Below are 27,691 nucleotides of genomic sequence, written 5' to 3' on the forward strand. Positions count from 1 at the left end.
ACCACTGCTCACAAGAAGTTCTCTGCAGGAACTTTTTTTTATTCCTTTACAGGAATAAAGCAAGTGAACATAGTAGTTCTATTCGAACCAATTCCTCCTATCTCCTGCTCATATTTAATACATTTGTTACTTATTTTAAAAAATATATACTGTAGGTCCCAAGGAGAAGGGAGAACACAGGGTAGGTCTGGGTGGGGCCACATCGTTCTGTGCAATGAGGCTTTCAGCACAGAATTATAAGTACAAACTAGACAAGCTTTTTTACTTCTGCTTAAATATTTTTTCACAACAAACTGTTGAAATACTGTTACTGTATGCGGTTCACACCAGCCTTGTACAGCGTGAACTACATGCCGACAGCCCATTTTTGTAAATAGTCATACATTGGCTGTACAAATTTACCCACAAAGCCAAGTTTGGCAGGTACGCAGGGAACACCAAGTCAGGGTCAATGCAGCTGATGCTTGTTCATACACCAATGTGGTCTGCCTGCATGCAGCTCAGGCTAAGATAGAAAAAGAATGAAAAGGCTTTTGATGCTGACTGAGCGCCCATGTGAATAAGCCATGAAAAACACACACACACACACACACACACACACACACACACACACACACACACACACACCAAGGTTTAAGAATCGCACACTGTACCTGAAAGCCTTTTCCTCAGCCTGTGGGGTGTAGTGGAGATAAACTCATTTTTCTTTCCCTTATTGAAAAACAAATAAATTGGTTGAGTACATATCATCTTGAAGAGCTAACCCAGACACAAATGAAACAAATCACTAAACTATTAATGTTCATCCAATGAACCCAACAGTTGTGCTACAGTCAGAACCGAGTGTTGTGTAGAGTTTTTTTTTACGCTTAAAGGGGTTTAAGAGTTGCTTGCGGTAAATCAGTTGTGAAAGTGCAATTCACTAAGAATTTAGCGTTAAATACCGAATGCGGCATTTGTACAATTTAGCAGTAATTACCACAATATTTAATGCTCCAATTTACTGCATTGAGCTGGTTGCCAAGGAGCGTGTCGGGAATCCACATCCTTAACGGACAACTCATCAGCTGTCAGCAAATTCCCCGCTGACAGCAGAGTGAAAAGAAAAAAAAAAACCCACACAGCGTGGCCCCCCCCCCCAAAAAAAAACCATACCAGACCCTTATCCGAGAATGCAGCCTGGCAGGTCAGGAAAAGGGAGGGCTGGTTTAGGAGGGGGAATTCGCTTGTCCCCGCCCCTCCTTCTTTCCTGTCCTGCCAGGCTGCATGCTCTGATAAGGGTTTGGTATGAATTTTGGAGGGGGACCCCAAAATCCTTAGCAGACCCAATGGGCCTGGTATGCATGGGGGCGGGCAGCGCCACACTCTTTTTTTTAATTGTATGTTTTTTTTTTTTTTTTACATTCAGCTGTCAGCAGGGCGAGTCATCCATTGTTAACCACTTACCGACTGCCGCAAGACTATATACGTCCTGACTTTGAACAGGGATATCTCGGTAATGGCAGCAGCTACTGCCACAACCGAGGTATCCATCTCTTCAGGCGGTGGTTCGGTTACCGATAATGATGGTCTCTGCGGCAGATTCGTCGCGAGATCACCATTTTCCCGCGCCCTCTGCCGCTTACCGGAGCCGGTGGCAGCGGCGGAGGCGATTGGGTCCTATCCGTGGCTGGGTATGGATACGACTGAGGGCAAGATTGCCCCCACCCGTCTCCATACCATAGCAGGGCGGAAGAGACATCAAAACGTCACTTTCGCCCATACCTCTTAAAGGGCCATTTTTTTGTTGTCATTTTTTTCAAAAATGACAAAAAAATTTTTTTCTATTGCATTTTAGTCTAAATATGAGATCTGAGGTCTTTTTTGACCCCAGATCTCATATTTAAGAGGACCTGTCATGCTTTTTTCTATTACAAGGGATGTTTACATTCCTTATAATAGGAATAAAAGTGACCCAATTTTTTTTTTTTTAAACAGTGTAAAAATAATAAAATCAAGTAAAATAAATAAAAAAAAATATATATTTTTTTTTAAAGCGCCCCATCAAGCTCGAACGCATACGCAAGTAGCGCCCGCATATGAAAACGGTGTTCAAGCCACACATGTGAGGTATCGCCGCGATCGTTAGAGCGAGAGCAACAATTCTAGCCCTAGACCTCATCTGAAACCCAAAACATGCAACCTGTAGAATTTTTTAAACGTCGCCTATGGAGATTAAGGGTAAAAGATTGACGGCATTCCACGAGCGGGCGCAATTTTGAAGTGTTACATGTTGGGTATTAATTTACTTGGCGTAACATTATCTTTTACAATTTAAAAAAAAATTGGGATAACTTTACTGTTGTCTTATTTTTCAATTAAAAAAATACCGTATATACTCGAGTATAAGTCGAGGCCCTAATTTACCACAAAAAAAAAAAAAAAAAAAAATGGGAAAAACTTATTGACCCGAGTATAAGACGAGGGTGAGAAATGCACAGCTACTGTAAGTGGAAAAGAGGGTCAACAATGCCCATTTGCAGCCTCACTGTGCCCATTTGCATGCCTCACTGTGCCCATTTGCAGCCATAGGTCCCCCGAACTTCAAACTCGGTAGTTAAGGGTTTCTAGATGCCCCCTAGCTGCAGCCAAAATTTGGGGTCTCTGAACCCAAAGGATCCCGAAATGATGGTGCTAGGAACCCCAAATTTGGTGTGCAAACCCAGTGGAACTAGCACCATAAAATATCCAAAGCTGGGGTTTCCAGCACCAAGTGGCTTTTCTGCAGCAAAAAATTTCATTTTCCGAACTGACTTTGGGGCCCCGTATCTCAGGACCACTTAGTGCTAGGAACCCCAAATTTGGTGTGCAAATAAATATAATAATATCTAAAGCTGGGGTTTCTAGCACCAAGTGGCCCCGAGATACAGGGCCCCAAAAATCGGTTCAGAAAATGTCAAGCACTCTCTGCAGCAGAGAATGAGAATGAACCAATTTTGGGGCCCCGTATCTCGGGGCCACTTGGTGTTAGGAACTCCAGCTTTAGGTATGTTGTGGTACCAGTTCCACTGGGTTTGTACACCAAATGTGGGGTTCCTAGCACTAAGTTGCCCTGAGATACAGGACCCCAAAGTTGGTTCAGAAAATGTCAAGCACTTTTCTGCAACAGAGAATGACATTTTCCGAACCGATTTTGGGGCCCCGTATCTCGGGGCCACTTGGTGCTAGGAACTTCAGCTTTGGACATGTTGTGGTACCAGTTCCACTGGGTTTGCACACCAAATTAGGGGTTCCTAGCTCCAAGTGGCCCTGAGATACGGGGCCCCAAAATCGGTTCAGAAAATGAATTTTTTTGCTGCAGAAAAGTGCTTGACTCGAGTGTAAGTCGAGGGGGGCACTTTCAGCACAAAAAAATGTGCTGAAAAATTCGACTTATACTCAAGTATATATGGTAATTTTTTTTCCAAAATAAGTGTGCTTTTAAGACCGCTGCGCAAATACGGTGTGACAAAAAGTATTGCAATGACCGCCATTTTATTCTCTAGGGTGTTAGAAAAAAAGTATAATGTTTGGGGGTTCCAAGTAATTTTCTAGCAAAAAAACTTGTTTTAACGTGTAAACACTGAGTCTGAAAAACAGGCTTGGTCCTTAAGTGGTTAAGAACATGGCAGGAAATAAATAAAAGCATGTGGTAAGTGGTCCAAGCTTGAGATAACTTTAAAAAAATAGGTGGGAAAGTAAGCTGGAGCAGGTGTCAGGTAGATTTTAGTCAGGAGTTGTTTCTGAAAGCTGGCAGACCGCATATTGATGAGGATGGAGGGATGTGGATGGAGATGAAGGGATATGGATGTAGATGGAGGGATATGGATGCAGATGGAGGGATATGGATGCAGATGGAGGGATATGGATGCAGATGGAGGAGGAGATCTCAAGTGGCCCTTTTTAAAAGGAAAGAAGCTTTAAAGAGCGCACACTGCTGTATCAATTCACGGATGCCGATACCCTGCAGAAGTTCAGGTTATCCAAGCAGTTCAGGTTTTCCTAGCCACTTATGGAGCTTTTTTACCCAAATCATAGGGTACCTTGAGCCTTCAACACAGAGAAGCCATGCCATACAAGGCATATCCAACACTTGCAAGAGTTTTTGTAAATTACAGGGTTTTTTTTCTAAAAGTTGTGCGTTATTTTACTGCATACTCAGCTATTGCTTAGCGAATTGTGCCCATTTTGATGAAGTAACTCATGCTTTATTTAGTAGTGTTTTTTTTTTTTGCGAATTGCAATAAAAAGGTTTGAGTTATTTTATCTCATATTAAAAAGAGTAAAATAACTCTTTGGGAATTGAGCTCACAGAAAGGGAGCTAACCTGTGTAACATCAGTGTCAGAGATCTATTGCAGTGCGCTATAATCAAATTGTGGCTAGAATTAGGGCATTTTACACCTAATCAGTCATTTAAAAGTACAGTGCAAATTGAAATGTAATAAATGATAGCAATTTTGAGCAAACAAACCGTTTACTTACCTTAGAAGGAGTTTTAGTTAATGTGGATTGCTCTGGAAAAAAAAAAAGCTGCATTCATTGCCTAGCCAAATTGCTACAAATCTTAACCTAGTATTCTTACAACATTTCATATCACAAAACATACTCCTGTTTGGAGGTGGGCTGACAGCTTCCTCAGGACTATCTGTTGTAGAAAAGGTGACGGTTTTACCAGGAGTCCTGGCCATCTCAGATGCTTAAAAACAAAAACAGAAAGGTTTACAAGAAACAGTTACAATTCATTTCACCATTCAAAGCAGAATTCAACTTTTGGGCCCCTTTCACAAGGGGTGGATCTGATCAGCGGACTCCAATAGCTCAGTGGGGGATCGTTCAGTTGATCCCCGCGGAGCAGGTGGATGACAGGTCTGTCTCAGCTCACTGTGCAGGGACCCGTCAGAGCCCCGCTGTTCTCTATGGGAAGATTGGATGAAAACGGATTCAATCCAATCTGCCGGACAAATGGCAATCGTATCGCCAGCCGTCTGTTTTCAGCGGACACATCTCCACTGACGTCCGCCTGCCCATATAAGTCAATGGGTGGCCCGCTCAGATCTGCCTGAAAAACGGACAGGCGGATCTTTGCGGGCCGATCGAGTGAAAGGGGCCTTACAAAAAGGAAAAAATAACAAATCCTCTTCAGGGACAATTAAATACCTTGCAAAACAATATAGCAAATGTCATTGATTTTTTGCTTGTTTTCTGCTTTAGATAGTCTTCAACACAAGCTGAACTCCAGGCAGACTTAAATACACAGATGAACTATATATCTATGACAGCTAATTTACCTACCAAATATTTGTATTTTTGTCCATCCAGTATTCAAATTTGCACTGCAACTCACCAATTTGAGTGGATTCTCCCTGCCCCTCTCTAAACCTCTGCTGTGTAGTTGACTGCTTGAAGCTGGCATTAAATCAAATGTAGGTAGTCAAAGTCCTTTTAAAAAATACATTTAATAATGTATTAAAGGATATGTTTACCGATTGTAAAAAAAATAATAATAAATGAATGAACACATTTTTGCAGTTAAAAAAAAAAAAACCACATCCATTTTTTTTTTTTTTTTTTAGTTTCTTTTACACTGCACCATGTAAGACATTGCACTCATGATCAGCAGAGCACGGATGCAATGCCAGGATCCTGCAGACTCTACTGAACTGTAGAAAGAATCAATGATCTACGAGGGTGCTCACCAGCACCCTCGTAGTTCATTGAGAACTACAAGCCATCTGCCACAGTGGCAGACACTACTTTTAGTTCATTCATTGGACTCTCTGAATGAATGACGTGGCCATGTGGGTGGAGCCTCGTATGGCTGTGCTGTTTTTAAATAGTCACAGCAGGTACTGTATTGTAGACACCCTGAATATAGAAGGTGAAGTTATACTTTAAGGCAGTGGTCATCAACCCTGTCCTCAGGGCCCACTAACAGGCCAGGTTTTATGTATTACCTTGGGGAAATGCAGACTAGAATACTGCAATCACTGAGCAGCAAATGATATCACCTGTGATCTATTTCAGTTATCTTGCAAACCTGGCCTGTTAGTGGGTCCTGAGGACAGGGTTGATGACCACTGATTTAAGGAACAGAGAGCTGCATTAATGTGTATGTTATAGCTGCCTGGAGACCAGCTTAAGCAAATGGTGTGAGGTCTGCCTGCTCAAAATTGACCCTGGCAGCAAAAGCACTCCCTGTAACTTACCTTTCCAGTGGCCTCTGCAGTTTTGCTGCTGTTCCTTGGCTGTAGGTATTCCACACTTCTGCAAAGTGCCAACATTTGAAGCAATGGGCCACTGGAAGCTGCTCTTCCTTGTTAGGGTGTGCTTAGTTTTCAAGTGACCCAGTGGTGGCAGGGTCACTTTAAAAATCACACAATCAATCCCAGAGAAGGTGCAGGGAAGAGAAACAAGCCTAATAAATCAGCAGGAGTCAGATTTCTGGGGTATTCTCTATACTAATGGGCTGATTCACTAAAGGAGCTGAGAATCTTCACACGATAAATTGTATGAATTATTCCATTAACCAAATAACATACAGATTAATTAAGAAAACAGAAATTTGCTTTTCATGTGATTGGATCATTGAAGTGAATATTCAATATTCCGTGACTGTTCTCAACTCCTTTAGTAAAGTCTGCAGAACACCCAGGAAATTATTCTGAATTTTCTAACAGTTTATGGAAATCATAGCTCCCTTCAAATTGCTATGGAAAAGCAATTTCTTTTATACACGAAATATTGTATACTAGAAAGTGGCTTGTGTAGCAATTATATGCATTATATCAATGTTTAACTACAGAGCAATATTTCTTTTGAATACATTTTTAGTAAGCATGTATTTTGAGTTTTTGTTATGTGACAGATTAGGTTTAAAGTTTCAGGCTCCCCATGATATTCCAGGTTTTGGTGGATGCTGCAAAGTTAAACAACCAAACAATTTTATTTTTCTGGGATTCTTGGCTTTTGGCATCTTAAGTTGGTGGGTCTGCACACCTGGCGTGGTCAATATGAGTTGGTCTCGCTCTCCCTGCTAGAGCTTTATTTTAGATTATGCACAATGCAAAAGGTGGACCTGGACACAGAGGTGGGAGAGAACCACATACATTTTTAAGTGGATAGGAACAAAGTCAGGAATTATGCCAGCACGGTCTTGCTGCTGGATGAACCAAGAAATACTAAGCCAGGCTTCAACCTGCAATGAAAATATCAACGTGTTTATTGAATCTTCGTAAGTTAGCCAAGCAACATGACACTGTGGAATTACTGCTGAAAACATTCTACAGATGTCTTATCTAGCTGGTGAGAATAGAAATACTGCAAATGGTTTACCAAGCTGGGCCATTTTGTTTGAGCGTTTAGCAGTATGGAAAGAGTAGACGTCCCCGCCTCCTGCTCCACAGCCATTTTCCAAATTATCTGCATTAGAAAATAAAACATACAGCATTAAAAAACTAGAAGGAATAGAGAATAATAATAAGCAAAATGTCTTTACCCAGTGTTTAATAAACCTACCTTCAGCATTTACTCCTAACACATCCACATAGTCCTTTTCCTTCCATACATCCAAAGGCTCACTCTCCGCATACAGTTCACTGACGTTCTTAGTCAAACTTTTACTATTTGCGATTTTCTGAGCTATTGCGCTGCTCCTTAGCCTTGCACCTAAAATTGCAATAGTAGTAACTTATCTTTTTTTGCAGAGTAAAAGACAGCTGAAAAAAATCTTTAGGAAATAGAATACAGGTAATTTAGAATGCCATTTAAAAGCCAACATAACCGACTTTCAAAGTAATAAGTGGATAAGGGCAACTCCCAAACCATGCAGTACAATAATATCATGAAAGTTTAGAAATATTTGCACTTTCGAAGTGAACTTATCCTTTTCGTCCCCTACTCCCTGCAGCATTTACATCCTATAAGGGAAAACTCTTGCATGTGATGGCCAAAGCACAGGCTTCCACAGGCCTGTTTCCTGAGGTCAGTGTAGAAACTTTTCCTGAACGTTGTAAACATTGTGAAAGGCTGTGGTAAATATATACCTGGACAGGGTAAGGTACATTATGTTGGCAGTGGGGAAAAGATAAGTGCACTTATATTTTAAAGGGACTTTGAAAACGTTCACCAATATCCACTTTATCAGGATTAATTTACACTTTACCAAGACTGAGCAAACAGCAACAACAATTAGAGTGCAGTAACCCTTGATAATCTACATTAACAGCTACTTATCGGTTGTGTTACATTATATTTTTTGAGACATTAGTCATGAAGCATACATGCATGATCCAACCACCCCCGGACACCACCATGATGTGACAGGTCCATAAACATGATTGATGGACCCTACTTGGTACTGTGCTCAGCAGGGTACACTGAGTACATGGTGCCAGCTTATGTACAGTTACAGAATATCATTTTCCTGTATGCATATTTTGAAATTACCGATCTGCTTGCAACTATTGGACCATGCACAGGAACGGTAAATCTTCCTGGTAACAACTAAGGAAGATAACATTTCAGGTCAGCTATATTTGGTATGACAAAATATCAGTTTTACATTTTGTAGACTTTATTTTCTTCAAACAATACAGAACTGCCAAAGCTACAATACTGTAATATATATGTTATTTACTACATACAAGTTATCAGCATAACAAAAACAAGAGTTATTACCCGTTAACTCATTTTCCAGGACGGCTTACGGGGAGATAGGCTCCTCCCACCTAGCACAGGAAACACATGATCCACATTATTAAAAAAAAAAAAAAGAAAAAAAAAAAAAACAGCCCACAGGCAGTAGTCCTTCAGTATCAATAGATAAGCGAAGGCACGGATAAAACAATAAAAAAAAACTCCCATTAGTGCAACCAGCTTAGAATTACATCATTAGACTTATAAAAACAAGGGAGGGAACTGACGCCATCCTGGAAGATTCCTGGAAAATTAGTTAACAGGTAATAACGCTTGTTTTCCCAAGTCATCTTCCAGGACGGCTTACAGAAAGGACAAAATAGAACTACCTAATCAAGGCGGGACCACAGCTATAAGCATCTTCCTCCCGACAGCCTGTTTCTGGTTAGAGAACAGGTCTGACTGGTAATGTTTATGAAGGTTTGGAAGCTGGACCCAGGTGCGGTCTTACAGATCTGGGGAGGAGAAGCGCTGACCTTTCCAGACCAAGAAATGGCCCCTGCTCTGTCTCAATGAGCTTTGATGTTTTCCAGAGGAAACAGTGATGATGTCTGGTAGGCTTCCATTATTGCATATTTCAATCACCTTGTGATAGTAATATTTTGAGGTCTTCTTGACTTTATCTGAGCTCCAGAACAGAACAAGCAAACTAGAGGTTCATCTCCAATCTATAGATTTCATCCTACACAATGTTCATTCAATGAGATACTCAAGGACATGTAGATAATAGGCCTAAGTACTTATCCATGATCTATGATATTTCTGCCCAAATGAGGGAAATTATTATATATATATATATATATATATATATATATATATATTTTAGAGATAGATAGATAGATAGATAGATAGATAGATAGATAGATAGATAGATAGATAGAGACACACAGTGTGGACGAAAAGTATTCAGGCCCCCTTAAATTTTCACTCTGTTATATTGCAGCCATTTACTAACATCATTTAAGTTCACTTTTTTCCCAGCACCCCATATTGACAGAAAAACACAGAATTGTTGACATTTTTGCAGATTTATTAAAAAAGAAAAAAACTGAAATATCACATGGTCCTAAGTATTCAGTCCCTTTGCTCGGTATTTAGTAGAAGCACCCTTTTGATCTAATACAGCAATGAGTCTTTTTGGGAAAGATGCAACAAGTTTTTCACACCTGGATTTGGGGATCCTCTGTCATTCCTCCTTGCAGAACCTCTACAGTTCTGTCAGATTGGATGGTAAACGTTGGTGGACAGCCATTTTTAGGTCTCTCCAGAGATGCTCAATTGAGTTTAAGTCAAGGCTCTGGCTGGGCCATTCAAGAACAGTCAGAGTTGTTGTGAAGCCACTCCATTATTTTAGCTGTGTGCTTAGGGTCATTGTCTTGTTGGAAGGTAAACCTTCGGCCCAGTCTGAGGTCCTGAGCACTCTGGAGAAAGTTTTTGTCCAGGATATCCCTGTACTTGGCCGCATTCACCTTTCCCTCGATTGCAACAAGTCGTCCTGTCCCTGCAGCTGAAAAACACTCCCACATCATGATGCTACCACCACCATGCTTCACTGTTGGGACTGTATTGGACAGGTGATGAGCAGTGCCTGGTTTTCTCCACACATACCGCTTAGAATTAAGGCCAAAAAGTTCTGTCTTGGTCTCATCAGACCAAAGAATCATATTTCTCACCATCTTGGAGTCCTTCAGGTGTTTTTTTTAGCAAACTCCATGCAGGCTTTCATGTGTCTTGCACTGAGGAGAGGCTTCCGTCAGGCCAGTCTGCCATAAAGCCCCGACTGGTGGAGGGCTGCAGTGACAGTTGACTTTCTACAACTTTCTCCCATCTCCCGACTGCATCTCTGGAGCTCAGCCACGGTGATCTTTGGGTTCTTCTTTACCCCTCTCACCAAGGCTCTTCTCCCTCGATAGCTCAGTTTGGCCTGATGGCCAGCTCTAGGAAGGGTTCTGGTCATCCCAAACGTCTTCCATTTAAGGATTATGGAGGCCACTGTGCTCTTAGGAACCTTACGTGCAGCAGAAATTTTTTTGTAACCTTGACCAGAGCCTTGCCACAATTCTGTCTCTGAGCTCTTCAGGCAGTTCCTTTGACCTCATGATTCTCATTTGCTCTGACATGCACTGTGAGCTGTAAGGTCTTATATAGACAGGTGTGTGGCTTTCCTAATCAAGTCCAATCAGTATAATCAAACACAGCTGGACTCAAATGAAGGTGTAGAACCATCTCAAGGATGATCAGAAGAAATGGACAGCACCTGAGTTAAATATATGAGTGTCACGGCAAAGGGTCTGAATACTTAGGACCATGTGATATATTTCAGTTTTTCTTTTTTAATAAATCTGCAAAAATGTCAACAATTCTGTGTTTTTCTGTCAATATATATCTCCAAAATGCATGTGCCCATACCGATGACTTTTCTCCACTCTGAATGCTGGTACGACAGCTATGAGTGTCTGGAAAGGAACTGGGTAAAAATTAACCTGGCAACTTCATGAATGACAGGAGCTCTGCCCAAAGTTGGAAGTCTGAGTTCATAAAGGCACATTGTGATGCTGGTGGTAAGTTATGCAGATCACTTACAAGATTGAGCCTGTAGTAGCAACAGAACATTTACTTTGACTTGCTACAGCTGTTCTGTTCAGAAGGCTGTGTAAAAGATGCAATGATGTTTTTAACATATACAGAGTACTGAACCTAAACAGTAATTTCGGGTACAGCGTCGAGCGACCGTGCAATTGTCAGTTAAAGCGACACAGTGCCAAATTGTAAAAAGGGCTCTGGTCAGGAAGGGGGTAAAATCTTCCGGGGCTGAAGCGGTTAACAGAGATTGCTGTACACTTAACTTGCTTTATATAGCCCACACTAAAGGTGGGAGACAGACATGTCCAAATCTAGTGATAAATGAAAGCTGAAACCTTTGGATAAGCCCAGAAGCATTGCAAGAAGAGCAATCAGAAGGCCAACACCTGCAGGTATTAACGAGCAATCAATAAACACGGGTTTGTCCATGCAATTCTTGCATGGAGGTTACACCCAGGAGTCAATTAACTGTTGCAGGATCCATAATCTATGTTTCTAGTCCTACCTAGGGGTGGGTTATTGCCCAAATCCCAGTACAAAAACAAGTCCTGATTAAACTACAGCAGACCCCACTAGCTGTGGCTTAATTGCTGAAAATAAAGAGTGTAATTGATGGTAAACAGTGTAAGCAGACCCCAAGAGCCCTGGCACATGCACAAACAACTCCTGTGTTTCCTGTGCTAGGTGGGAGGAGCCTATCTCTCCGTAAGCCATCCTGGAAGATGACTTGGGAAATAAAAGTTATCAGCATGAACTCTATGACTGGCATATGTAACTTCACACCAACCTTGCCATTTTTCTTTGGACTCTTCCATCCTGGCAGAAAGTCGCACGATTTTATACAGGTCAAAAAATCACCAATGTAAAAAGCAGAAAAACGCCTGTAATCTGCCTAAAAACAGTTCCAGAACTTGTTTGAGCTTCAGACGTTTTGGAGCTTCAAGCTTCAGGCGTTTTGGAGAGGTGATGTGAACCATCTCCATAGAGAATAATAGATTTTTTTTCCCCTCCAGTGTTTTGTAGCTTCAGTCTTCAAGCTACAAAACGCTCAGGTGTGAATGGGGCCTTAGTGAGTTCACAGGACAGTCATGAGGGTAATGAAGGTTTGGTCCTTGCAGGCATTCAGATCTCCACAATCACAAGAAAAAGTTAGGTGGGTTTTTGCTCATAATACAAGGCATGCATTGCTCAAATTACCTGACTCCCACAGGGCTGAAGAAATGTAAACAAACAGGAGGTCATGTTCAGCATGAGAAAAGCCTTGTTTCCACTTGTGGTTGGGTGGCATTAAAAACTTTTAAAAGCTTTTGCCCCCCCCCAAAGCTGCATAAGTAGCCACAGGGTGTGTGTACACACACACACACACACACACACACCACAGCTGCAATGCTTTGCATTGCAGAATGGCAAAAAGTTCTCCTTCATTGCATTTGGTGAGCAGTACCAGCCACTGAACATGATCTATTTAAGTGAATAGCAACTATGGCGTGCTGCAACCATGCCAAATGCATGCAGTTGTGGCAAGGCAGTGCAGGCTTTTAAGGGTTAAGTAGGCGGTGAAGTGGCATAATGCCTCCTCACCAACTTAAATGTCCTCTGAAGTGACATAAAGCCTCCTTACCTACTATTAAACGTCCTTTGAAAAGCAATCCACCACAGATCACTCAGAGGGCGATGCTAGTGTAAACGAGCCCCAATAGCTTGAAAACCTAGCAATTCAAAATAGTTTAAAGTAGAAACCCTTTGTAAATATCCACAAACCATACACTGAAATGAATGGCACATTTTCAGGGGTCTACAGGCATCAAATGTTGTTTTACCAGGACTGTCATTGGTGCAACTAATTATCATGACACACCTTCTTGTTTATCAATGATATGCTCCAAAACATCTTCATCAGGTACAAACTGAACCTGCAGCTTTTTATTGCCTTGAACTGTGTCATGGCTCATGTCTTCCAACCTGTAAAAGAAATTAGAAAAACATTTTCATTAGTTACTTAACCACCTCAATACCGGGCACTTACAGCCCCTTCCTGCCCAGACCAATTTTCAGCTTTCAGCACTCTCACACTTTGAATGACAATTACTCAGTCACGCAACACTGTACCCAGATGAAATTTGCGTGTTTTTTTCACACAAATAGAGCTTTCTTTTGGTGGTATTTAATAACTAGTGGGTTTTTTATGCTATAAATAAAAAAAAGACAGTAAATTTTGTGAAAAAAAATGCCTTTTTCTTTGTTTCTGTCATACAATTTTGCAAATTTTTCTTCATAAATTTTGGCCAAAATTTATACTGCTACATAGCTTTGGTAAAAATATGCCTTTGGTCTTTGTGAAAGTTAGAGAGTCTACAAACTATGGTGCCAATCACATCTGATCAGGCCTTCAGTACATCAGGTGTATCTCATTTCTTGAAACACTAACAAGTCAGGAAAGTACAAATACCCCTCAAATGACCCCTTTTTAGAAAGTAGACATTCCAAGGTATTAAGTAAGTAGCATGGTGAGTTTTTTTAAGTTGTAATTTTTCCCACAATTCTTTGCAAAATGAAGATTTTTGTTTTTATTTTTCTTACAAAATTGTCATATTATCAGGTTATTTCTCACACACAGCATATGCATACAACACATTACACCCCAAAATAGATTCTGCTACTCTTCCTGAGTATGGCGATACCACATGTATGAGACTTTTCCACAACCTGGCCACATACAGAGGCCCAACATTGAAGTAGTACTTTCAGGCGTTCTAGGTGCATAAATTAAACATCTCATTTCATTCCTACCTATCACACTTTTGGAGGTCCTTGAGCACCAGGACAGCGGAATTACCCACAAAATGAACCCATTTTGGAAAGCAAACACCCCAACATACAGTGGGGCAAAAAAGTATTTAGTCAGCCACCAATTGTGCAAGTTCATTAGAGGACATAGAAAAACTGTGGGAGCAAGACTTTTAAGGCACAGTAATTACTAAATATATGATTAAAATTCTAGTTTATTTAGAAAATATTAAAAAGTAGTATAAAACAAAGAGACAAATAGAGTTCAATTCATCGTTAAACAGTTTTACAAATTATGCACTCCATACATAGCTATATGGTTAAATTAGTAGTTAGAGCAGTGTTCGAAGTCAAAAGATCTTGATCAGTATAGTTACATTGCGTTGAACCAGAAGCTATGCAGTGGTGATAATCAGATTCTGTATAGGCTCGACATGTTGCGCGCCACATGCGCTTCTTCAGGAGCACAGAATTGAGTACTGTAATGAACAATACATTTACGGTAAATAATTCATCATGGTATAGTGTGTTTAAATAAGATTAAATAGAGAAGCCATGTAGTGAAATAATGGAAGAGGCTATCCCCTAGACCCAAGGAGACACGTCCACCCTACAGGGTCCTGGCGAAAAACAGACAATGTGGGGACGTATGTAACATAATAAAAAATGATAATGACAAGGTGGGTTAAAGTAGATATAGGGTATGAGCTGAATGAACAGGTAAGAGTGAAGTGGGAAGAAGGGAAGGGAGGGAAGGGAGGAAAGGGGGGGAAGAGGGGGAGGGAGGAAAGGGGGGAAGAGGGGGAGGGAGGGGGGGGGGACAAAGGGGGGGGGGATGGAAAAAGAGGGGGAATAGGGGAGAGGAGGGGGGGGAAGAAAAGGGGGGGGAGGAAGGGGGGGAAAGGGAGGGAAGGAACGAGGCGGGAGGGGGAAAGGAAAAGGGGGGGGGGGGAGAACGAGGGGAAAAATGCTGTGTGCAAGTGTCAGTAATTAAATTAGATGAAGTAGTCAAATTTTAAAATTGATTGATAAATGTATTGGGAGTAATATATAGCATGTTTGGGTATCCTCTAATATTTCATATTTGAAATAGTAAATCAGATTTAAAGTACATATTGGACTTACCCTCATAAGTTTAATAGCTATGTATAGTGGAAGTACCCTCATTAGCAAGTATTAGTAGCTCTCAGTAGACATCAATTTTAATTTAATAGACGGGGATCTGGTGTCAAGGATGAGTGATGGCTTACATCGAGAATAATATGAGATTTAATACTTAAGAGGTTAGTATTCCCGATCCCCAGGTGTGCTGAGGCTGTCAAAGAGATAAGCCCATAGGGGAAGACAATTTGCCATAAGTATAAATAAAGTATAAGTATAGAGTATAAAGTATCTATCGCTGTTTAAAAACAGTGTTTAGTAAGCAGTTGTGAATCAGAGCTTACCTGGATTTGCAGTTGGGAAGGCTAGATATAGGGGGGGGGTTGACCTCCTCGAGCCACACAGCCGTCTCGTGGAAAGCGGCTGGTAGTGTGGATTGTACAGAGAGAGACGCAGAGAGCGTCTCTTGTACATCCGCCCCGCCTGTAGTCACCAATCGGCGTAGCCGACGTGACGTCATTCAGGCCGGCCGCTGACGCGTACTGCGCATGCCTCAATCCCCGGCGCCATCAAAACAGCTGATGGCGCGGCAGGGAGAGGGGAGGCAGCTGCGTCATGGTATCCCGGCAACGATGCCTGCACGGACGTAACCGCGCAGACTCCCCACCTCCGAAGCGAGCCGAACAGCTGACGGCGCGCCGGGGAGAGAAGAGGGCAGCCGCGTCCCGGTAACCCGGCAACCAGGGTCACATGGAGGCACACTGCGCATGACTCACCCCTAAGTGTGGGTCCGTCAGCTGCTGGCTCGCAAGGAGGGGATGGGGGACATCAGCCAGCCATATCCATGCCGACACATCATCTGGGAACACCCATTGCGCCAATCATCCAGAGAGGAGGAGTGGCGCTGGGCGGCCGCACATTGCTGGAAGCGTCGCCAGACGGTGCAGGGGAAAACAGCATATCCTGTGGTACAGGGGCAGCCTCTACAAATAAAAATGAATGTTATTCTAGTAAAGTAAAACATGTAACATTGGAACATGGTACTGATAAACAGAAAGCGGCTGAGATTGTTGAAACAATCGAGGTGGGAGAGAAAGAGAGAAAGGGATGGGAAAATCAACAAACAATAAACAGTTAATAGAAATATAAGCAAGGCATATACTGATATTAATAGATAACAGTAAGTTGTTACATAATTTTACATATATATTGAAAGGGCAAAACAATTAACCATAGCAGTAAAACTATCACATAGCTTTATGGTTCCATGTCTATTAATCGGGGGAAGGGAAAAAAAAAAAAAAAAAAAAATTAGTTAATTAATAAATCAAGTTATATGTTTAGAGAAAGGGTTTGTAGGTTTGGGCCTCATTGATTCCAGGGGGAAATGTGGCGCATAGACGTTCTATCCATGTGGTTTCTTTTTGACAAACTACTTTGTCCCAGTCTCCACCCCTGGGATCCATTGGAACCACTGCTAGTACAATGAATTAAATAAGGGAAACATTAAACCTATGGTAGAGATCGAGGTGCCTACTGACTGCTGTCACCATTTTACCTTCCCCCGAATAATAGACATGGTCCCTAATTCTACAGTGTAGGTGTCTAATCGTTTTCCCTACGTAGAATGCGCCACATTGACATAGCATAAGGTACACCACTCCTTTTGTGTCACAGTCTGCATAGAATTTAGGTCGAAATTCTTCCCCATTGGGTAGTAGGAAAGATTTCCCTTCTTTTACCCAAGGGCAGAAGGAACATTTGCCACATTGGGAAATTCCTAATTTCGATTGTTTGTGTTTAGGGGTGGTAACAAAGTGGCTTGAGGTTAGTTGGTCACCCAGGGACCTGGTTCGTCTAAACGTGATTTGAGGGGAAGGACCAATGTATTTGTTAATAATGGGGTCTTCCTGGAGGATCGACCAATGTTTGTTCAGTATGTCCCGAAGTTTCTGATGTTGTTGCGAGAATTTAGTGATGAATCTCACTGGTGCATTGATAGAGATAGTTTTTTTTCTTAAAGAGTAAGGAATTTCTCGACTGACGGACAGCTTTGTTGTATGCACTACGCAGTATGTTCTTGGTATAGCCCCTTGCTAATAATCTATTGCGGAGCGCGTTTGCTTGGGATTTGAATTCCTCTATATGCGTGCAGTTGCGGCGTAGTCTGAGATACTGTGCATAAGGAATACTTTTGATGAGCGGTCTGTGGTGGGCGCTTTCCGCATGCAGCAGGGTGTTTCCTGCAGTTTCCTTTCTGAACAAAGTGGTAGCTAGACAGTTCTCATTGTCTTTAACCACTTGCCGACCGCCGCACGACTATATACGTCGGCAGAATGGCACGGGCAGGCAAAAGGACTTACAGGTACGTCCTTGCCTGCCCGCGGGTGGGGGGTCCGATCGGACCCCCCCCCGGTGCCAGCGGCGGTCGGATCGAGGTCAGGGTCGATCGGAGGTGAGGGGGAGGCCACTCATTCGTGGCTCCCCCCTCGCGATCGCTCCTGGCCAATGATGTGCTTCCTCGGCTTCTGTGAATGTAAACAGAAGCCGAGGAAGTGATGTCATCTCTCCTCTAGTCGGTCTTTTCGTCCGGCGCCGAGGAGAGAAGACATCCAAGTAAGTGCACCAACACTACACATTCAGTAGAACACGCAGGCACACTTGTCACCCCCCTGTCACCCCCCAGTCACCCCCCGATCACCCCCCTGTACCCCCACACATACTGACACCAATAGCAGGTTTTTTTTTTTTTTTCTGATTATTGCATTGGTGTCAGTTTGTGTCAGTTATAAGTGTTAGGGCAGTTAGGTTAGCCCCCTTTAGGTCTAGGGTACCCCCCTTAGGTCCAGGGTACCCCCCTAACCCCCCCTAATAAAGTTTTAACCCCGTGATCACCCCCCGTCGCCAGTGTCACTAAGCGATCGTTTTTCTGATCGCTGTATTAGTGACACAGGTGACGCTAGTTAGGGAGGTAAGTATATAGGTTCGCTGTCAGTGTTTTATAGCGACAGGGACCCCCATATACTACCTTCTAAAGGTTTTAACCCCTTGATTGCCCCCTAGTTAACCCTTTCACCAGCGATCACCATATAATTGTTACGGGTGACGCTGGTTAGTTGGTTTGTTTTTTGTAGTTTATTATAGTTTATTACAGTTTATTATAGTTTTAGGGCACCCGCCGTTTATTACCTTATAAAGGTTTAACCCCCTAATTGCCCGGCGGTGATATAACTTAAGTTTTTAGGGTCAGCTTAGGTCTGCGTCGCCCCAGGCAGCGTCAGGTTAGCGCCAGTACCGCTAACACCCACGCACGCAGCATACACCTCCCTTAGTGCTATAGTATCTGAGCGGATCGATATCTGATCCGATCAGATCTATACTCCCCAGCAGTTTAGGGTCCCCCAAAAAAACGCAGTGTTAGCGGGATCAGCCCAGATACCTGCTAGCACCTGCGTTTTGCTCCTCGGCCCAGCCCAGCCCACCCCACCCAAGTGCAGTATAAATCGATAACTGTCACAAAACACTAAGCACACATAACTGCAGCGGTCGCAGAGTCAGGTCTGATCCCTGCGATCGCTAACAGTTTTTTGGTAGCTTTTTGAATCAGTCGCTGACAGTCAGGAGCTTTTTTGCCTGTGAGTCTCACTAGTGTACCCCTAAATTTAGAGGCCAAAATGGCAAATCGAAGGTACACTAGTGAAGAGGCCTACACGTTTCTGAGTATGACAGATAGTGAAGAGGAAGTCACTCATCTGTCAAGTTCAGGCTCAGAATACGAACCTGTAGAGGACAGCGGCTCCATGACAGATAGCTCTGACGACGGAGTTGTGGTCCCTGCTAGGGTCAGGCGTACCAGACCCCGAACTTCTTCTTCTGTCCTTGAAGTGCAAGAACCGCAGGTCCCTCGTATGGAGCAGAGCAGTACTAGTGCCGCTACTCCTTCTGGTGAACTGGCAAGCACCAGCGGCCTAGTACACCCTGGTCGTACATCCAGCACTGCAGTATCACGTGGTGACGTGGCGAGTCCCATAAGTGCAGTTCAAGCTGGTGAGGTGGCAAGCACAAGTAATGTCCCGCTGCCACCAAGAAGACAAAGACAGGCCCGTCGTGCCCATAGTGCCCTTCCTGCTGCATTGGCCAATCCGAATTGGGTACCCACCACTTCTGCAGCACCCGTATTGCCCCCATTCACTGGCCAACCCGGAATTCAGGTGGAAACAGTTGATTTTACGCCACTGGATTTTTATTCACTGTTTTTCACCGAAGATCTCTATAGATCTATTGTGGACCAAAGCAATTTGTACGCTGGTCAACACATCGCCACTATTCCCCAGTCCTCCCTTGCCAGAGATTGGAGACCAATTACGGTCTCCGAATTTAAGGTCTTTCTGGGCCTTTCCCTCAACATGGGCATAACCAAAAAGAGTGAGTTGCGGTCATATTGGTCCACTGACCCAATTCACTATATGCCCGTGTTCTCTGCCTCCATGGCCAGGGCACGATACGAGCAGATTTTGCGGTTCATGCACTTCAACGACAATGAACTCTGTCGTCCTCGTGGAGACCCTGGATACGATCGGCTCTACAAAATTCGGCCCCTCGTAAACCACTTCAACCAACGTTTTGCAGACTTGTTTACCCCCCATCAAGTTGTCTGCGTTGATGAGTCCCTGATTAAATTTTCTGGCCGCTTGTCATTCAAACAGTACCTTCCCAGCAAGCGTGCCAGATACGGGGTCAAGATGTATAAGCTCTGTGACAGGGCCACAGGCTATACATGTAGATTTATGGTTTACGAGGGCAAAGATAGTCACGTAGAGCCGATCAACTGCCCTGACTACATAGGAAGCGCTGGCAAGATAGTGTGGGACTTGGTGTCACCCTTATTCGGAAAGGGGTACCACTTGTACGTGGACAATTATTACACGAGCGTGCCACTTTTTAGTCACCTTTTTGATCATCAAATTGGAGCATGTGGCACCGTGCGACCTAATCGCCGGGGCTTTCCTCAGCGGCTTGTAGATTCCCGTCTTAGGCTGGGGGAGAGAGCCTGCTTGCAGTGTAATAATTTGCTCGCTATGAAGTGGAGGGACAATAAGAATGTTTTCGTTCTTACCTCCCTTCATGCAGACACGACGACCCAAATTACTACGGCGACTGGTGTTGTGGAGAAACCCCTCTGTGTCCACGAATATAACCAAAATATGGGAGGGGTGGACCTCAACGACCAGTTGTTGGCGCCGTACCTAATTGCCCGTAAGGCCAGACGCTGGTACAAAAAAGTGTCTGTATACTTATTTCAATTGGCTTTGCTGAACGCTCATGTGCTATACAGAGCTTCAGGACGGACTGGATCCTTCCTTAAATTCCAGGAAGAGATCGTCAGAGCCCTTCTGTTTCCAGACGGTGCTCCACCTCACCTTCCCCAACCAAATGCAGTAGGCCGGCTGCATGAGAGGCATTTTCCTTATGTCCTCGAGAGTACCCCTACCCAACGAGCCCCCCAAAGAAAATGTCGTGTCTGCAGCAAGCGCGGATTTAGGCGTGACACCCGGTATTATTGTCCCTCCTGTCCTGGCAATCCTGGTCTTTGCATTGGTGAATGTTTTGAACGCTACCATACACTAGTTGAGTTTTAGCGTAGGGTACAGCACTGCACAGACTAGGACACACTTTCACAGGGTCTCCCAAGATGCCATCGCATTTTGAGAGACCCAAACCTGGAACCGTTACAGTTTTAAAAGTTACAGTTATAAAAAAAAAAAAAAAAGTAAAAAAAAAAAAAAAAAAAGTAAAAAAAAAAAATACACAAAAAAAATATAAAATAAAAAAACCAAAAATAGTTGTCGTTTTTATTGTTCTCTCTCTCTCTATTTTCTCTCTATTGTTCTTCTCTTTTTTACTGTATTCTATTCTGCAATGTTTTATTGTTATGTTTTATCATGTTTGCTTTTCAGGTATGTAATTTTTTTATAGTTTAATGTGTTTTAACCATTTTTTTGTTTTCAGGTACGCCATTCAGCTGCAGCGCGGATTTATTTATCTTGACAGCAACAGCGTTTGCTCCCACGATACATAAAGCCGTGACTCCAGCGCTGTCGGAGGTGATTTCACCACCACAGTTACATACTTCAGCATATATGCCGAAGCGTGGGGGCAGCAGTGGGTGGAGGAGCGATTTGCTCCTGCCTTTTGTGGGAGGATGCCCCCATGCTTCGGCATATATATATTTTAGGTAGGCACAGGTTGCGTTAAATGTTTTATTTTTTACTATGTTTTTTTTTTTTTGTATTTGCTTTGCAGGTATGGTAAGTATTACTGTTATACTGTAATGTTACTTTGTTTTTTGTTAACCATCATTTGCTTAGCAGGTACGCCATTCAGTTGCAGCGCGGATTTATTTATCTTGACAGCAACAGCGTTTGCTCCCACGATACATAAAGCCGTGACTCCAGCGCTGTCGGAGGTGATTTCACCACCACAGTTACATACTTCAGCATATATGCCGAAGCGTGGGGGCAGTGGGTGGAGGAGCAATTTGCTCCTGCCTTTTGCGGGAGGATGCCCCCATGCTTCGGCATATATAAATGGTGCATGTATGCCCATCATTAGAAGTGGGTGGATGAAGGGAGGTATTCTAATGGTGGGCATACCCACCGATCAATATCTTTTTTTCGTTCAGCCCACAGGCTGCATGAAAAAAAAGTTTACAATATATGCCCAACAAGGACCAGCAACGTACTGGTATGTTGCTGGACTTTGAGTGGTTATACCAGAATGATGCCTGCAGGTTTAGGTATCATCTTGGTATCATTCTTTTCAGCCAGCGGTCGGCTTTCATGTAAAAGCAATCCTAGCGGCTAATTAGCCTCTAGACTGCTTTTACAAGCAGTGGGAGGGAATGCCCCCCCCCCCCCCACCGTCTTCCATGTTTTTCTCTGGCTCTCCTGTACCAACAGGGAACCTGAGAATGCAGCCGGTGATTCAGCCAGCTGACCATAGAGCTGATCAGAGACCAGAATGGCTCCAAACATCTCTATGGCCTAAGAATCCGGAAGCTACGAGCATTTCATGACTTAGATTTCGCCGGATGTAAACAGCGCCATTGGGAAATTGGGAAAGCATTTTATCACACCGATCTTGGTGTGGTCAGATGCTTTGAGGGCAGAGGAGAGATCTAGGGTCTAATAGACCCCAATTTTTTCAAAAAAGAGTACCTGTCACTACCTATTGCTATCATAGGGGATATTTACATTCCCTGAGATAACAATAAAAATGATTACAAAAAAAAAAAATGAAAGGAACAGTTTAAAAATAAGATAAAAAAGCAAAAAAATAATAAGGAAAAAAAAAAAAAAAAAAAAAAAAAAAAAAGCACCCCTGTCCCCCCCTGCTCTCGCACAAAGGCGAACGCAAGCGTCGGTCTGGCGTCAAATGTAAACAGCAATTGCACCATGCATGTGAGGTATCACCGCGAAGGTCAGATCGAGGGCAGTAATTTTAGCAGTAGACCTCCTCTGTAAATCTAAAGTGGTAACCTGTAAAGGCTTTTAAAGACTTTTAAAAATGTATTTAGTTTGTCGCCACTGCACGTTTGTGCGCAATTTTAAAGCATGTCATGTTTGGTATCCATGTACTCGGCCTAAGATCATCTTTTTTATTTCATCAAACATTTGGGCAATATAGTGTGTTTTAGTGCATTAAAATGTTAAAAAGTGTGTTTTTTCCCCAAAAAATGCGTTTGAAAAATCGCTGCGCAAATACGGTGTGAAAAAAAAAAATGAAACACCCACCATTTTAATCTGTAGGGCATTTGCTTTAAAAAAATATATAATGTTTGGGGGTTCAAAGTAATTTTCTTGCAAAAAAAATAATTTTTTCATGTAAACAAAAAGTGTCAGAAAGGGCTTTGTCTTCAAGTGGTTAGAAGAGTGGGTGATGTGTGACATAAGCTTCTAAATGTTGTGCATAAAATGCCAGGACAGTTCAAAACCCCCCCAAATGACCCCATTTTGGAAAGTAGACACCCCAAGCTATTTGCTGAGAGGCATGTCGAGTCCATGGAATATTTTATATTGTGACACAAGTTGCGGGAAAAAGACAAATTTTTTTTTTTTTTTTTTTTGCACAAAGTTGTCACTAAATGATATATTGCTCAAACATGCCATGGGAATATGTGAAATTACACCCCAAAATACATTCTGTTGCTTCTCCTGAATACGGGGATACCCCATGTGTGAGACTTTTTGGGAGCCTAGCCGCGTACGGGACCCCGAAAACCAAGCACCGCCTTCAGGCTTTCTAAGGGCGTAAATTTTTGATTTCACTCTTCACTGCCTATCACAGTTTCGGAGGCCATGGAATGCCCAGATGGCATAAACCCCCCCCAAATGACCCCATTTTGGAAAATAGACACCCCAAGCTATTTGCTGAGAGGTATAGTGAGTATTTTGCAGACCTCACTTTTTGTCACAAACTTTTGAAAATTGAAAAAAGAAAAAAAAAATACGTTTTTCTTGTCTTTCTTCATTTTCAAAAACAAACGAGAGCTGCAAAATACTCGCCATGCCTCTCAGCAAATAGCTTGGGGTGTCTACTTTCCAAAATGGGGTCATTTTGGGGGGTTTTGTGCTATCTTGGCATTTTATGGCCTTCGAAACTGTGATGGGTAGTGAGGAGTGAAATCAAAAATTAACGCCCTTAGAAATCCTGAAGGCGGTGATTGGATTTCGGGGCCCCGTATGAAGCTAGGCTCCCAAAAAGTGCCACTCATGTGGTATCCCCATACTCAGGAGAAGCAGCAGAATGTATTTTGGGGTGTAATTCCACATATGCCCATGGCCTGTGTGAGCAATATATCATTTAGTGACAACTTTGTGCAAAAAAAAAAAAAAAAAAATTGTCACTTTCCCGCAACTTGTGTCAAAATATAAAATATTCCATGGACTCAACATGCCTCTCAGCAAATAGCTTGGGGTGTCTACTTTCCAAAATGGGGTCATTTGGGGGGGGGTTTGTGCCATCTTGGCATTTTATGGCCTTCAAAACTGTGATAGGTAGTGAGGAGTGAAATCAAAAATTTATGCCCTTTGAAATCCTGAAGGCGGTGCTTGGTTTTCAGGGCCCCGTACGCGGCTAGGCTCCCAAAAAGTCCCACACATGTGGTATCCCCATACTCAGGAGAAGCAGCTGAATGTATTTTGGGGTGCAATTCCACATATGCCCATGGCTTGTGTGAGCAATATATCATTTAGTGACAACTTTTTGTAATTTTTTTTTTTATTTATTTTTTATTTTTTTGTCATTATTCAATCACTTGGGACAAAAAAAATAAATATTCAATGAGTTCAACATGCCTCTCAGCAATTTCCTTGGGGTGTCTACTTTCCAAAATGGGGTCATTTGGGGGGGTTTTGTACTGCCCTGCCATTTTAGCACCTCATGAAATGACATAGGCAGTCAAACTAAAAGCTGTGTAAATTCCAGAAAATGTACCCTAGTTTGTAGACGGTATAACTTTTGCGCAAATCAATAAATATACGCTTATTGACATTTTTTTTTACCAAAGACATGTGGCCGAATACATTTTGGCCTAAATGTATGACTAAAATTGAGTTTATTGGATTTTTTTTATAACAAAAAGTAGAAAATATCATTTTTTTTCAAAATTTTCGGTCTTTTTCCGTTTATAGCGCAAAAAATAAAAACAGCAGAGGTGATCAAATACCATCAAAAGAAAGCTCTATTTGTGGGAAGAAAAGGACGCAAATTTCGTTTGGTTACAGCATTGCATGACCGCGCAATTAGCAGTTAAAGCGACGCAGTGCCAAATTGTAAAAAGTGCTCTGGTCAGGAAGGGGGTAAATCCTTCCGGGGCTGAAGTGGTTAAAGATCGTTAGATCTAAAAAGGTTATTTGACTCGGATGGACACAGATGGTGAATTTGAGATTCATAGAGTTATGGTTAATAGTTTGAATAAACCTGTCCAATAGATCTTGGGTACCTGTCCATACTAATATATAACGCCGCCATATGAGGGCGTGGTCAGTATAGATGGTTAGGTCCTCATTGGAAAAAATATTGCGTTCCCACCCCCCCAGGTACAGGTTTGCGTAGCTCGGTGCACAACATGTGCCCATAGCCAAGCCCTGTACCTGGAGGAAATGGGAATCTTTAAAGCAAAAATAGTTACGAGTTAGTACAAATTTAAGTAATTCCAAAACAAATTCACAATATTCCCAACTGTAGTGATCTTGTTCTCGTAGGAACATGCATGCCCTGCTCGTGTGGGATGCTGGAGTAAAGAGACTCCACATCCAGAGTCACGAGGAGGGCATCGGGAGGGACAGGCAGTCCCTCTGTTTCAGAAGGTCAAGTGTATCACGAGTGTAGGACGGAAGACTCAATACATGTGGCATTAAAATGAAGTCTACGAGACGGCTGGCATGTTCAGACAGAGAACCGATACCGGATACGATTGGGCGGCCGGGAGGCATTGTGCGGTGTTTATGTATCTTCGGTAAGGCATAAAAAGTAGCCTCTCTAGGTTTTTTAACATTAAGGTAATTGTATGTATCTTGGTCAATTAGGCCCTTTTGGAAGGCCAGACCAATGATCTCCAGGTATTCTTGCTTGAATTCCTGAATGCAAGTCTCAGATAGGTGGCCGTCTCGTAGACTTCTGGGAATATTGTGAATTTGTTTTGGAATTACTTAAATTTGTACTAACTCGTAACTATTTTTGCTTTAAAGATTCCCACTTCCTCCAGGTACAGGGCGTGGCTATGGGCACATGTTGTGCACCGAGCTACGCAAACCTGTACCTGGTGGGGTGGGAACGCAATATTTTTTCCAATGAGGACCTAACCATCTATACTGACCACGCCCTCATATGGCGGCGTTATATAGATGACATTTTTTTTAGTATGGACAGGTACCCAAGATCTATTGGACAGGTTTATTCAAACTATTAACCATAAAACTCTATGAATCTCAAATTCACCATCTGTGTCCATCCGAGTCAAATAACCTTTTTAGATCTAACGATCTTTAAAGACAATGAGAACTGTCTAGCTACCACTTTGTTCAGAAAGGAAACTGCAGGAAACACCCTGCTGCATGCGGAAAGCGCCCATCCCAGACCGCTCATCAAAAGTATTCCTTATGCACAGTATCTCAGACTACGCCGCAACTGCACGCATATAGAGGAATTCAAATCCCAAGCAAACGCGCTCCGCAATAGATTATTAGCAAGGGCCATACCAAGACCATACTGCGTAGTGCATACAACAAAGCTGTCCGTCAGTCGAGAAATTCCTTACTCTTTAAGAAAAAAAAAAAAAAAAAAAAACCTCTCTATCAATGCACCAGTGAGATTCATCACTAAATTCTCGCAACAACATCAGAAACTTCGGGACATACTGAACAAACATTGGTCGATCCTCCAGGAAGACCCCATTATTAACAAATACATTGGTCCTTCCCCTCAAATCACATTTAGACGAACCAGGTCCCTGGGTGACCAACTAACCTCAAGTCACTTTGTTACCACCCCTAAACACAATCGAAATTAGGAATTTCCCAATGTGGCAAATGTTCCTTCTGCCCTTGGGTAAAAGAAGGGAAATCTTTCCTACTACCCAATGGGGAAGAATTTCGACCCAAATTCTATGCAGACTGTGACACAAAAGGAGTGGTGTACCTTATGCTATGTCAATGTGGCGCATTCTACGTAGGGAAAACGATTAGACACCATGTCTATTATTCGGGGGAAGGTAAAATGGTGACAGCAGTCAGTAGACACCTCGATCTCTACCATAGGTTTAATGTTTCCCTTATTTCATTCATTGTACTAGCAGTGGTTCCAATGGATCCCAGGGGTGGAGACTGGGACAAAGTAGTTTGTCAAAAAGAAACCACATGGATAGAACGTCTATGCGCCACATTTCCCCCTGGAATCAAAGAGGCCCAAACCTACAAACCCTTTCTCTAAACATATAACTTGATTTATTAATGAACTAATTTTTTTTTTTTTCCCCTTCCCCCGATTAATAGACATGGAACCATAAAGCTATGTGATAGTTTTACTGCTATGGTTAATTGTTTTGCCCTTTCAATATATATGTATAATTATGTAACAACTTACTGTTATCTATTAATAATAGAAATATAAGCAAGGCATATACTGATAACTGTTTGTTTGTTTGTTGATTTTCCCATCCCTTTCTCTCTTTCTCTCCCACCTCGACTGTTGTTTCAACAATCTCAGCCGCTTTCTGTTTATCAGTACCATGTTCCAATGTTACATGTTTTACTTTACTAGAATAACATTCATTTTTATTTGTAGAGGCTGCCCCTGTACCACAGGATATGCTGTTTTCCCCTGCACCGTCTGGCGATGCTTCCAGCAATGTGCGGCCGCCCAGCGCCACTCCTCCTCCTCTCTGGATGATTGGCGCAATGGTTGTTCCCAGATGATGTGTCGGCATGGATACGGCTGGCTGATGT

General features: G+C 42.6%; 1 protein-coding gene across 3 annotated transcripts in view; it reads right to left on the reverse strand.

Moving 5' to 3' along the window:
- Positions 1 to 27,691, reverse strand: part of ORC2 (origin recognition complex subunit 2) — a 132,910-nt gene that overhangs the window by 80,238 nt on the left and 24,981 nt on the right. For 2 of the 3 annotated variants that reach the window (XM_073633243.1, XM_073633242.1), the window contains exons 2-7: positions 13,156 to 13,259; positions 7,536 to 7,685; positions 7,353 to 7,439; positions 4,627 to 4,716; positions 4,503 to 4,534; positions 654 to 711 (exon numbers count right to left, since the gene is read on the reverse strand). In XM_073633243.1, the coding sequence (XP_073489344.1) occupies positions 654 to 711; positions 4,503 to 4,534; positions 4,627 to 4,716; positions 7,353 to 7,439; positions 7,536 to 7,685; positions 13,156 to 13,249 (511 nt within the window). In that variant the 5' untranslated portion in view covers positions 13,250 to 13,259. Of the gene's footprint in view, positions 1 to 653; positions 712 to 4,502; positions 4,535 to 4,626; positions 4,717 to 7,126; positions 7,216 to 7,352; positions 7,440 to 7,535; positions 7,686 to 13,155; positions 13,260 to 27,691 lie in introns of those variants that run through there. The other variant, XM_073633244.1, reaches the window with a different exon arrangement.

This window comes from Aquarana catesbeiana, linkage group LG06, assembly GCF_042186555.1.
Source record: "Aquarana catesbeiana isolate 2022-GZ linkage group LG06, ASM4218655v1, whole genome shotgun sequence".
Classification (NCBI taxonomy): domain Eukaryota; kingdom Metazoa; phylum Chordata; class Amphibia; order Anura; family Ranidae; genus Aquarana; species Aquarana catesbeiana.